The 12,964-nt window shown below is 34.6% G+C and overlaps 3 protein-coding genes across 3 annotated transcripts; 2 read left to right on the forward strand and 1 right to left on the reverse strand.

Annotated features, from left to right (window-relative positions):
* Positions 1–590: 590 nt before the first annotated feature.
* Positions 591–3,833, forward strand: LOC107046539 (odorant receptor 22b-like). Its single transcript, XM_029126726.1, has 5 exons — positions 591–958; positions 1,729–2,109; positions 2,792–2,996; positions 3,072–3,227; positions 3,783–3,833. Exons 1-5 carry the CDS (start codon positions 591–593, stop codon positions 3,831–3,833), a joined length of 1,161 nt encoding a protein of 386 aa, XP_028982559.1.
* A 1,523-nt stretch (positions 3,834–5,356) lies between these two features.
* Positions 5,357–8,555, forward strand: LOC107046544 (odorant receptor 67a). Its single transcript, XM_015269183.2, has 5 exons — positions 5,357–5,724; positions 6,317–6,712; positions 7,549–7,753; positions 7,823–7,978; positions 8,492–8,555. Exons 1-5 carry the CDS (start codon positions 5,357–5,359, stop codon positions 8,540–8,542), a joined length of 1,176 nt encoding a protein of 391 aa, XP_015124669.2. The 3' UTR covers positions 8,543–8,555.
* A 138-nt stretch (positions 8,556–8,693) lies between these two features.
* LOC107047027 (oxidized low-density lipoprotein receptor 1) lies at positions 8,694–12,924 on the reverse strand. The gene is made up of 6 exons (XM_015269755.1): positions 12,881–12,924; positions 11,294–11,447; positions 10,878–11,153; positions 10,181–10,285; positions 9,031–9,322; positions 8,694–8,959 (listed from the first exon to the last, which is right to left on the reverse strand). Exons 2-6 carry the CDS (start codon positions 11,391–11,393, stop codon positions 8,797–8,799), a joined length of 936 nt encoding a protein of 311 aa, XP_015125241.1. The 5' UTR covers positions 11,394–11,447; positions 12,881–12,924; the 3' UTR covers positions 8,694–8,796.
* Positions 12,925–12,964: the final 40 nt, after the last annotated feature.

Consider the following 12,964-nt stretch of genomic DNA (forward strand, 5'->3'; position numbering starts at 1 on the left):
TATGCACCGAAAGCTCCCATCGAACTTCCTCGCTCGTCCGCTCTTCTGAAACTAAATGGAAGTATCCGGAGTACAAAGCTACCCGGGATAATACAGCTAGCATTTTCCCATCGACTCATTATTCATTCATGTTTATACTGCGAGAAAATGTATTTTTTCTCCTTCTCGATTTTGCGAGTTGACTCATCCCGAGCCGCGATATTCTCCTGGAATCGCGTGACTTTTTTCCCGGGCTTTATCTCTCCCCTTTTATTTGGTCATCCACAAATGCAGAAAATTATCCTCAGCCTTGAGAATAACAAAACATTTCGAAAATCGCCTCCGTTCGTAATTTTCCTCGACTTATTCGTCTAGAAAATAAAACCGGCTAGAGACGAAAGTCATGGATATATCGATGCAAGGGGTATTTTCAGGGAACAGAATAATAGCAAAAAGCACACGCGATATTATCAATATTGAATGCCGGAAATGATGATTCTCTCGGGTTTTGTCACCGATGAATAATAAATACGTTGAAGTCTTCCTCAAGTTTTTTATTCGTAGTTGAATTTCCACCCCCCATCGCCCAACATTCAATCATCCCTCGAATCATGAAAATAAAAATTTTTCCCCTCAATTTTTTTGTTCTCCAAATGATGGGTTTTTGGAGGCCACCTCACTGGTCCTCTCCCTCTAAAATAATTATTTATAATTTTTACTCGTGTTTCATGTGCTTTACTCTATTCTCGGTGACACTTTATCAGTTGATCGAAATTATTAAGTCCCCAGGTAGTGTAGATAATTTTATTAAGAACTCCCGAGTGCTTTTGACTATGATGAACGCTTGCGCTAAATCCATAAACTTTTTTAAGAGAAGGGGTGACATTTTGAAGGCGATTGACCTTATTGCCTCGTCTCCGTGTTGTCCGCGCGATGTTGCTGAAGATGTTATTCAAGGAAAATACGACAAAAGCATCAGGTTCGTTTCGCAGGAATACAAGGATAAAATTAATTCGATATGCAATTAGGCGTGAAATCAATAAACGGAAAAGTGCACGGAGTAAAAATAAACACCGGCGTAATCATAAATTTTAATTAAAGTTAAATTTTGAATAAGTCAAGTGTTAATATTACTCATCCTTTTTTTAATTATTCAATTAATCCTCAATTGAATATTCAAATGCCGAATTATTTTATCAAATTTATAAATATTTATTCAATAATCAACTGACAATTCCGTGTTGTCAATTATTTAGCTCATATTCAATTGAAAATTTAAATTACCAATTATTATATTATTCTTCAACATTTAATGAAGACAAGTAAATTTTTTCAGTGAATTACATTTCGTGATTAACTTTTGTACAGTAAAATTAACATCCGTGTAGCATAAACATAACTTAAATTTTAAACTTAATTTTTTTGTTGAGTGCGTGCTCAATTGGCAGTCTGGTATTATTGATAATCACTCATCTAGAAGCGCAAAACAATACAATCTTATGCGAAAATGATTTTTTTTTCAATTAGAAAAAAGATTAGAATGTAAAAAAAATCTTTAAAAATCAGAAAAAAAATAAAAATCTGGGGAAAACATTGAAATCTATTGATTTATTGCATAAAATATTATTTATTAATCATTTCTGTCCCAAAAAAGCGCATAAAAAAAATGCGAAGTATTCGGAAATGAAATTTTCTAGGGAATGCGCTAAGTGTGTAAAAAAATCGAAAAAAAATTTAACATGATTGCAGGAGAAATTCCATAATTTATGGGGGATTCATCCATACTGCGGTATGCTCTCGGGTTCTCGAAGCAGCCAGGGAATGTGCTCCCAATCGTATGCTACCATTCAAGTCCTGGATTCCTTACAACATTGATTCCGACTTGTCATTCTGGCTTACCTACATCCAACAAAATCTAGCTGCGTACATCTCCGCATACGTCAGCATTTGTTATGACACGATAGTACCAGGATGCATGGTGCTAACATGCGCGCAGCTTCAAATTTTCAAGAGTCGATTGCAAGACTTTCGCCCCGATGATGATAAAAATCATGAGGAACACCTGAATAATCATGATGGGGATAAAAAACTCATTTCAAACTGCGTGCAACATCATTTGAAAATCCTTCAGTAATGGAAAAACAGACTCACAATTTAGCGCGTACGAAATAATTTTGTGGGAGAACCTAACGCATTCGCTAGGAAATTCTCTTGAATTTGAATCTAAATTAGCAGTAGGAAATATTGTAAACATTATAAATTTCCTGATTTTGTTTGCTTGATTTAATGTTAATAACAAAAAAAATTGCGTAAAAACACTTTAAGAATTCATTTCGAGAAATTTTTATAGACTACACTGTCAGAAAGTTTTTGGAATTTCGTGAAAGAGATTATAATAAATCTCACGAAAGTGACATGGAATCGAAATTAGGAACAAAATGGTCATAAAATTTCATGTTTTAAATTGAATTGACGGAAGTTCATGACTTTTCAGTGGGAGTGAGATGAAAATTTCACAACTCGATCGAATTTTCAGTGGAACATGAATATTCATAAACAAAAAGACATGAATTTTCAATTTGTCCCTGAATTTTGATTTCTTAAATCAATTATTTTCCACTAAAAAAAACGCGCGAAAGTCTGCGGAATTGTCAATGAAAAATCATTCATTATGAAAAATGAAATAATTGTCGAAAATAGAATGATAGAATTTCCGTTCTAATTTCCCAGCAAACACGTCAACTTTTCCTATGGAGTTATTTCCTGCGTGAATGATTATCACCTAGGATCTATCATTTTATAATCTTTTTAGATTTGTAGAGTCAACGAACAACATATTCACCTTCACGCTGTTCACTCAGTTCTCAATAAGTTCACTAGTCATATGTGTGAGTGTCTATGATCTGTCAAAATCCACCCCATTTACCGGTGATTTTGTGGAAGTGGTTTTGTATTTAATGTCGATGTTGCTTGAACTGTATATTTTTTGTCTTTATGGGAATGATGTTACTGTGGAGGTAAGTTAATTGAACGAAGATGAATCATTCGAGATACCCGAGGATAGTTTATAAATAGAATTGATTGATCTTTAGAGTGGTAGAATCGCAGGCCATATTTACGATCTGGATTGGCCATCACTTAAGACTTCGGTTCAAAAGGAACTCCTGATTATCATGACGAGGACGATGAAGCCACTTAGATTCATCAGCGGACATGTTTATGTTCTGTCGCTCGCATCGTTCACCGGTGTAAGTGCAATGATGATTAATCCAATAAAACAATAATTGGGTTGATGCATGGAATTTTTACGCTATCATTATTATTATTATTATTATTATTGCTATTATTATTATTATTATTATTATTATTATTATTATTATTATTATTATTATTATTATTATTATTGTTGACTTGCTTTGTTGGATAAAATGATGAAATTCGTATCAGGAATCGGCATCAATCATTAGATTAATAATATTATTAGAGATTGCACCTTACAATAATTAAGGTTTACTTATCTCCGTTGAAATTTGAAAAACAATAAAATAATTGATAATTTAAATTTGCAATTGACTATTGAGTAAATAATTGGAAATTTCATAAAAACGATTTTCGATTAGCCAAATAATCGTCAATCTTCCGAACTCTCTTATTCATTGATCAAATAATTCGGAATTTGAATATTTAGTTGATGATTACTTTAATAATTTAAAAATTCTTGAGTAGCTCTACCTAAGGCTTTCAAATCCCACCGACATCCCCTTCAATTCATTTTCTCAACCCTAATTTGATGCATATTCCAGCTCCTCAAAACGTCATATACTACATACAACGTTCTCGAGCAAATGTCGTAGGAAGCAATTTGAACGTAGTAGAAAAACCTGAGAAAAGCATTATATCCGACAGTTGCTAACGGCAGCAACGAGGGCCTGCGCTTCGACAATACGACGACAAGTAGTAGCATGTGCAATTAAAAATGTTAATGACGACTTTATTAATCATTATATACTGAATAAATACTCTAGTGTTTGAGATTTGACAAGTTTAATTAATCCATCTTCGCCAGTTTGAAAATATACCGGAGTGACTCGGCGGTAGTTCCTCTGAAGAACGAATAATCTTTTAGTATTCAATTGCGAACCGATCAACAGTGTATTTCCTGTAAGTGAACTCGCTCCAAAATGATTCAATGATTATTCGGGGAATTAGCGAACTAATTTTATTACTTTTTCCCTTTCTGTTGCAGTCGAAATATACGGCGGAAATTAAAATGTCCGAGTTCTTACCAAAACTTAAGACATCGATCAAGGATATTCGCGATCTGATGCTCAAAGATCAGCCGTTAAGATGAATATGTGAGGCTTACATGCCACGAAACAACACTTTCCCTAAAATAAAAAATTTTATCACGTGGTTTATTGTAGAAATAATAACGAAATAACAAAACATTCAGTAGTAAATTCAATAAATGCATCTATTTATTCACTCCCTCCGCTCCTCCAAACCTCCTGAACACGCACGAAAAAATTTAATAGAAAAACCTATCGAATTCGTTAAAAAATTCTGTTGAATTTCTATTAAACTTTCTATTAGTTTTTGGCTGATTCTATTGATATGTTCAGTAGAAAACATTTAATAGAAAAAGTCAGCAGAATTCGATTTTTCTATATAACTTATTCTTTTCATATATTTTCTCTAGAATTTGCTCGGCTCACATTTTCTAAGTTTTTTCATTCTGTGTTTCTTTTCTTCTCATCAAGAAAATCAAACGAAAAAACTTCACTGAATATTTTCTATTGAATATTTCAATAGAATCGGCCGAAAACTAATAGAACAGTTTAATAGAAATTCAATAGAATTTTCTAACGCATTCGGTAGGTTTTTCTATTCAATTTTTTCGTGATTCTTCTCTGTTCTCGGGGTGAACGGACATCTCCGAAGAATAAAAATATCCCGAACTATCGATACAGAAATAATATTTGTCCCTCCACTCATTACATATTCATGTTCATACGGCGAATGAAATTTCCATTATTGTCCCCAAGTTGACTCACGCAAGACTCGGCATTCTGAGAGGATGCGTGACTTTTCCCTCGGCTTTCGTTCCTCTCCATTCTTCCTTTATTCTAAAATACAGAGACTCGAGACAACGGTTGTGCATATATTAATGCAAGAGGTTTTATTTTCTACGGAAAAAAATAATAGCGAAATGCACATGCGACATTATCAATACTGAATGTGAACAAAAATGACTTTTCGTGTTTTACCACCGATGAATAATAAATACGTCCAAGTCTTCCTCGGCACAGGGCAGATAGCTTTATTCGCAGTGGCATTTCCACCCCCGAATCACCAACATTTAGTCAACAGTCGAGTCATGAAAACGTCAATTCTCTCACTCAACTTCTTCGTCCTCCAGATCATGGGGTTTTGGAGGCCGCCTCACTGGTCATCTCCGTTAAAAATAATCATCTACAATTTTTACTCGTGTCTCATGTGTTTTGTATTGTACTCGGTGACAGTGTCTCAGTTAATTGAAATGATCCGGTCACCAGGTACTGTAGATGATTTTATTAACAACTCTCGAGTGCTACTGACTATGATGAACGCTTGCGCTAAGTCCTTAAGCTTTATTACGAGGAGAGTGGATATTCTGAGGGCGATAGACATCATTGCCACCCCTCCGTGCAGCCCTCGCTCTGCAGCGGAAGCTGCTATTCAAGAAAAATACGACAGAAGCATCAGGTTTGTTTCGAACGAACCGAAATAAACAATCTTGGGGGGAATTAATTCGGGTGTGAAGTGGTTCAAAGAGATTTGTGAATTCGGTTGCGGTAATTTTTTTTATTGAGTAGGAGGATGAAATACTTCTTTTAATTCGGAAAATCATGAGAAATTAAGAATTGATTGTCAATTAAAGGAAGAGCTATGATCCAATGCATGCATTTTCAATTTTCTGTGACTTAATGGTTTTTTATCGCCATCGCCACTGAATTAATTGTTTTCATTTTTTAATAAAAATTGAAATGTTTAATATGATTTCAGGATGAATTTAGTTTTTCTTTTTTTTGTGTGATATTTGCTGGTGAATTAATTGTATTATTCTTTTAATTGAATAAAAGGATGAAATACTTCACTTTAATGGAAACAAGGCTTCCATTCGGAAGGAAAAATCATGAGAAATTAAGAATTGATTGCCAATTAAAGCAAGAGCTATAATCTAATGCATGCATTTTTAATTCTCTGTGTTTTATCAATTTTTTTTGTTTTTTTTTTCGTCACTGAATTAATCATTTTGATTCTTCGATAAAAATTAAAATGTTCAATGTGATTTCAGGACGAACTCAATCATTTACGGCACATTTATCCAGACCTCAGTGAACACTGTGATTCTCCAAACAGCCATGGAATGTATTCCCAATCGAATTCTGCCATTCAAGTCCTGGATTCCTTACGAGATTAATTCAGACCTGACATTCTGGCTCACCTACATGCAACAAACTGTCGCAACATATGTCACCTCATACGTCAACATTTGTTATGACACTATTGTGCCAGGATGCATGGTCCAAACATGCGCTCAATTGCAGATTTTCAAGAGCCGTTTGAAAGATTTATGTGAACATGATTGTGAAAATAATAAACATTCTGGCTTGCAAGACTTGGAGTATGATGACAGTGTGGATAAAAAACTGGTCTCAAACTGCGTAGAGCATCATCTAAAAATACTCAAGTAATAACAACCCGAGAATAATAGTTAGGAGTTGATCGTTTCATTAAATCCATAACAAACCGGTAAAACGATTTAAGGACATGCAAGCACTTTTGCCAATTTCAATTTATCCTATCGTAAAAAGAAGAAAGGAAATCGATCTCGATATATCTCGAAAATCTTCAATAAGCGTAAGCGTAAGACTGAAACCGAAGCGCCAATACGTGAGGAGACGAGAAGGCGCGTGCGCAGCACGCTCGGCCGATCTCGTATTTATAAACAGCAAATGCATAAAATAATAATTCTGTGCAAAATGTAAATTGAATAACGATTTATTGTCAAATCTTTCTCACGCAGTCCTATCCTATCGTAAAAAGGAGAAAGGAAATCGATCTCGATATATCTCGAAAATCTCGAATAAGCGTAAGCGTAAGACTGAAACCGAAGCGCCAATACGTGAGGAGACGAGAACGCGCGTGCGCAGCATGTATATATAAACAACGAATGCATAAAATAATAATTCTGTGCAAAATGTAATTTGAATAACGATTTATTGTCAAATCTTTCTCACGCAATTCAATTGACAAATATGACGATTGAAAACTGTAACAGATACTTGGATATCCTTAAGTCGACTTAGCGCTCAGCCGAGTTTCCGAAGAATATCTCCGAATCTAAGGGAGATAGGTGAATTTTTATAATATACTTTTTTATAGAACTTGACCTGCTCTACAAAAAAGCTTATATCAAATATTTTGCTATCCGCCATAGATCCCGAGATATTCCTTGAAAACTGACCAATAGCCAAAATCTACTTGAACTGTTTTACCGCTTCGCTACTGAAATTGATTCTTTAGATTTGCAGAGTTATCGAACAGCATATTCACCTCCACTATTTTCACGCAATTCGGAATAAGTTCGCTGGTGATTTGTGTGAGCGTCTACGATCTATCGAAAGCAGCTCCATTCTCTCCTTATTTCGTGGAAGTCATTCTATATTTAATGTCAATGATGCTTGAAATATATCTCTTCTGTTTTTACGGGCACAATGTAACAGTAGAGGTGAGTAAACTCGATAAGAATTATTTATTCTAGGATCAAGTGATTGAATAGACGTGAACTGATCTCTAGAGCAGTAGAATTGGAAGCGATATTTACGATTTGGACTGGGTTTCGCTTAAGATTCCTGTGCAGAAGAGTCTTCTGATTATCATGACGAGGTCGATGAAACCTCTCATATTCACCAGTGGACATGTGGTTGTGCTATCGCTTGCATCATTTACCAGTGTAAGGACTCATGTGAATCGTTAGGAATTATCTGATGATATTATTAACTTAATTTTTATGTAATTTATTTGGTTACGATTATGATTTTCGATTATGAGAATTGCCGAGCAAAAATTTTCTATTACTCCTTTTCTTTAATGACGAACATTGAATTTTGCTATCAAATGTCTCTTCAAAGTTTCAATTTTTTACTATTTTTCCATAGAAAACCGTCTATTAATGTTAATTTTCATTCTATATAATTTATTCGTTCGCGATTTTCCCTATGAAAATTGCTCAGCAAAATTCTCTAAATATTTTTCCCTATTGCTATTTGTTTCCAATCACAAAATGCAAGAAAATAAATTAAACAATCAACATCAATTCAATTTTTCCATCAAATATCAATTGAAAAATCCCAATGCATAATTTTCAAACGAAACCAATAGAATTTCCTAGCGAATGGGTTTGATTTCCCATTCAAATTTTTCTTAAATGCATTTATTTCCAACTGATAGCTTCACATGATTACAGTTACTAAAAATGTCATATTCTGCCTATAACGTTCTCCAACAAGCGTCGTAGAGACGTCGTAACGACATATCCTCGACAGATAGCTGCATGTCTGCCAGTTGTCATCATCAATAGTCTTTGCTTCTCGGAGTAATGCAAGAACAATTAGGAAGGACAAAAGTGAAGGAAGCGTTATCACTTGAATCATTCAACAGTGGAACAATGAATGTTAATGAGATTTATTACTGCAGTCGTTAATTAATAATAATCTATCAAATAAATAATCGATTTCAGTTGCGATGTCTTGAAGAGTGTTATAGTCTCACTCAGTGGAGAGATTTTCTCTTCATCTCCAGTCCCCGTTCGATCTTCTCGACTTCATTAGTCGAGTCATCCTTCGCGGGTTTGCAGATGTACCGGAGTTTCTTGATGCATTCCTCCCCGTAGAGGGAATAATTCTTTGGTATAGAATTGCGGATCTTGAGACATCTGAAAAAACATCTCTAATGAGTGAAAATTGCCAATTGCGAATGGGTTTCGGGGGTGTTTAGGGGATCTACCGGCCATAGCCGTCGACGGTCTCGACTTGATTCTCGAAAACAGCTTTCGCACTGCTTGCCCAAATCCACAGCAAGCCAGGATTCAATCCCCCCGTCCAAAAATCGAAGCCCCTGACTCCCTTCGTAGTCTGCAGGTGATTTTTCACTGTTTTGTACTCCTCTGGGGTCTCCAATTCCAGCAAATTTCCACCCAGCGATCGGCAGAGACTCGCTGACGACTTCCAGTCGTACTCGCGAGAGCTGATGTAGTAACAGCCCTTACCGATTCTCGTGTAATTCGTTGGGCATGGCTCTAAACGATGAAAATATCGGGTGAAAATAATTCGCTCGAAGAAGTTGAATGATGACGTTAATTGGAAATTCTCATTCACGGAGAAAAAAGTTGAATAAAAAACACTAGAAAATGGTGACAAATTTTAATATACGATAGGCAATCGTGGAGCGAAATTGTAGTTCAATTGGAGGACATCTTACTAATTCGTTCGATAAAAAAAACATCGATGGGTGCAAAAATTACTGCTCTCTGTACAGTAAAATTTCCCACACCGTAGGGTTTTCCTTCCGAGTCCGATGTGAAGGACATGGGGACGGAATAAAGTCCGCCCCGAATTTTACCGTACTGCGTTTGGTAAAAATTATCATTCTGCGTCACAGAAAAATTCCTTCACATATGTGAATGATTGCTCAATATTGCCCAATCATTCACACTCATAGGATGGTTTTTGATAAGATGAGTGGTAAATTTTATAGTTTCGGTACAAATTATTCTCACGCTTAGTAAATTTTCTCAAGTGAGCGGAGAAAATTCACTATTTTTTCGCATTTTTCGCCCCGATATAAAGACCTAGCAATGGATTCCGCTCCACGATTACATGACTTAAATAGTAATTTTTCTCATGACAGTTGAATTTTGTATAATTTTTTTTGGAATAGTTCTGGATTAGGTTTTCAAGCCATTAGGGATCAGAGATTTGTTTTTAATTATCGTTAACAACTTGAAAACCGAGTGGAGTATTTTTTAAATCATTCATAATGTAACGGCGATGATAAATGTCCTATGAAAATTTTGGATTAATGTCTTTTTTCACGGAAACCCCTTAATAATGATTGTGGTCTACAAACTATTGTCTATTTTTCATTAACAGCTTACCTTCTCGAGTGCTGTTCCCAGAGATCACGTAGTACAGTAATTCTTCAGCCCTTCGTAATCGTTTCTCAAGACCCTCGACTTTGTATAGTAATTTTTCAATCGCACCTGGAGGGGTTCATTAATTTTCTTGTCAAACAAAACTCATTTATTCCAACTTTTTCTACTCATTTCAACAATATTTTTATTGTATAAAATTAAATATTTATTCTTTCTAAATAAATCCTCTGTTCGAATAAAGGAAACGTATGTGTCGTATTTTAACTTTTTATTCACATGGGAAATAAAGCTTTGTTACGAGCGATTTGAGTAGACCCATTCATTTGATTCAAATAAATCGTTCCTCTGGGTACGGGGGAGTGGTCAATTAAGACTCAATTCAGGTATTTTCGGTGATTTTTTATTTACTTTTTTATTTTTTCATTAAACAAAATGAAACTCATTGAATAAAAAAAATAAATTGCATTACTTTAGGAATAATCTGAGCACAATAAATTGTACATAGCGCTAAAAATCGATCAATTTTGTTAACGACAGTTGAAAAAATTGTCCGAGGCCAATAAGAATTCTAATATTTCGAATAAAAATCACAAGGTTTCTGAAATTTTTCCAAGATCTATTTTCTACTTCTATTCTTGTACGAATTCCTAAAAGATGAATAAAAGAATGTTTAACAGATCAACTGACCACAGAGACTCACCCAATAAATATAAATCCGTTTCAGATACTTCACGCTTATTCGGCGTGACAATTTTATGCACCACTATAGATCTATTCCCAAACTTCATATCACGAGATTCCCGGCTATTGCCCCTCTCATCCATTGACACAACCCAATCCTCAAATCGTTGGCTGAATACACCGACACGAACTCCATTGTTACGATTACCATCGCAATGAATAGCCGGAAGTACCAAGTAAAGTGTCACTAATAATATTGACCTCATTGTTACCCACAAGACGTGAAATTTCGATTCTATGGAAATAAGTGAATCATCCGCCTATGACAATCGATCATTCATATCGAGTGATTTATCACGCATGCAGAACGAGTGATTGACTGTGCAAATAGCGAGTGCGGAGATGATTTTAACAAATTTCTCCCAGCGAAATTACCGTCTCCACTTATTTCGGAACGTTTAGAATCAGCGAAAGATGCGGAACTGGCACAACCGGGCGCGTCAAATAGATGAAATGTTACTGCACAGTGCCGCATGTCCCTGGTTGTTATTAGCCGGGCCCCACTTTCTCTTCACTTTCATCAGTTTTTCTGAGAAGCACCGGATCAAATGTAAATCAGTGACCTGTGGCGATGAGGGAAAAACCCTTGGTGTGTCAGTCGTGTCGTCATTTGCATAATCAATTCCTTTTGAACATGACGACAAAAATTACGTCAAAGATTATTTCGATAATTGGTACTATTCTCTATAATACGCCTTTCCATTTTAGACATCACTTGATTTTTTATGATTTTAAACCTGATTTTTATTTGCGTTCTTGTTCACATCAAATAAATTGTTTTTGAAATACACAAATGTTTTCTGGACAGACATTAAAATTGTAAAGGAAATCATTGTTAAAAATAGAAATTAATTGATTGTTTAGACGGCGAATGAATATTGACGGAAATTTTTCGTTCGTTTGATTTCAATTCACGATTTATTTGGAGTGAATAGGTTATTTATTGAACTTAATACACGAATTTATTAGTTTCCAATAAAAATATCGTGGAAATCCATAGAAAAACATGAAATAAAAAGATGAAACTAACTCTTTGATTCGCGGAAGAGAAAAAATTTGTTAAGAGCTAAGATTTCACAGAATTAAAACATTTCCATGGGAATAAATATATAATTTCATCAATTTCCAACGCAAAAATTGTTAAAACGAGGAGACAAACATGAAACAAAAGTTTTTTCAATTCAAATGCGTCGTGTCTCCAGTTGCATTCGAACCCCTGTCACCATTTCGTTAATTTAACCATTGATTGGAAATCAAATTTTTAATTAGCCTTTTCACCTAAGTAAAACATTTCCATGGGAATAAATACATAATTGTATTAATTCCCATAAAAAATTCTTAAAAATAATAGAAAACTTTAGAATAAAAAGTTTAATTTCATTAATTAAAAATCAAGATTTTGCATCATCCGTGTTCATTTTAAAAAAAAATTATCCATTCCACATAATTAAACCATATCCCCGCGAATGAATTCTCAATTTTCCTAATTTTCACAAAAAGAAAATATTAAACCGAATAGAAAACTTTACAATAAAAAGTTTCATTTAATTTCATTAATTAAGAATCAAATTTTTGCACCGCTGAAGAGAAAGCACTTGTTAACAATTGAGTGTTCATTTAAAATGAATGAATTATCCATTCCACATAATTAAATCATATCCCCGAGAATAAATCCCCAATTTTTCTAATTTCCACAAAAAAAAAATTAAACCGAATAGAAAACTTTACAATAAAAAGTTTCATTTAATTTCATTAATTAAGAATCAAATTTTTGTACCGCTGAAGAGAAAGCACTTGTTAACAATTGAGTGTTCATTTAAAATGAATGAACTATCCATTCCACATAATTAAACCCTATCCCCACGAATGAATCCTCAAGTTTTCTAATTTCCACCAAAAAATGGTTAAAAGAGGTAGAAAACCTTAGAGCAAGGAGATTCATTTCCTTAAAATGCGTCGTACCTTCGAGTGCGTTCAAACCCCCGTCGCCATTTCGAGGGCTTTTCGTCTGCGGCAGTTCACCCGTGCGCAGTACTCCCCACTCTC

Source organism: Diachasma alloeum, unplaced genomic scaffold, assembly GCF_001412515.2.
Source record: "Diachasma alloeum isolate Michigan unplaced genomic scaffold, Dall2.0 Dall_scaffold_00183, whole genome shotgun sequence".
NCBI classification, from domain to species: domain Eukaryota; kingdom Metazoa; phylum Arthropoda; class Insecta; order Hymenoptera; family Braconidae; genus Diachasma; species Diachasma alloeum.

What these genes read in the sequence shown, in the direction of transcription:
- LOC107046544 (XM_015269183.2), top strand. Translation starts at nt 5,357, where the DNA reads ATGAAAACGTCAATTCTCTCACTCAACTTCTTCGTCCTCCAGATCATG. An exon ending in CATCATCTAAAAATACTCAA is followed by an intron (nt 6,713 to 7,548) that starts GTAATAACAACC and finishes TTGATTCTTTAG; the next exon opens with ATTTGCAGAGTTATCGAACA. An exon ending in GGCACAATGTAACAGTAGAG is followed by an intron (nt 7,754 to 7,822) that starts GTGAGTAAACTC and finishes ACTGATCTCTAG; the next exon opens with AGCAGTAGAATTGGAAGCGA.
- LOC107047027 (XM_015269755.1), bottom strand. Translation starts at nt 11,393, where the DNA reads ATGCGGCACTGTGCAGTAACATTTCATCTATTTGACGCGCCCGGTTGT. An exon ending in TTCCGAAATAAGTGGAGACG is followed by an intron (nt 11,154 to 11,293) that starts GTAATTTCGCTG and finishes TTATTTCCATAG; the next exon opens with AATCGAAATTTCACGTCTTG. An exon ending in ACCGTCGACGGCTATGGCCG is followed by an intron (nt 8,960 to 9,030) that starts GTAGATCCCCTA and finishes ATGTTTTTTCAG; the next exon opens with ATGTCTCAAGATCCGCAATT.
- LOC107046539 (XM_029126726.1), top strand. Translation starts at nt 591, where the DNA reads ATGAAAATAAAAATTTTTCCCCTCAATTTTTTTGTTCTCCAAATGATG. An exon ending in CATCATTTGAAAATCCTTCA is followed by an intron (nt 2,110 to 2,791) that starts GTAATGGAAAAA and finishes TAATCTTTTTAG; the next exon opens with ATTTGTAGAGTCAACGAACA. An exon ending in GGAATGATGTTACTGTGGAG is followed by an intron (nt 2,997 to 3,071) that starts GTAAGTTAATTG and finishes ATTGATCTTTAG; the next exon opens with AGTGGTAGAATCGCAGGCCA.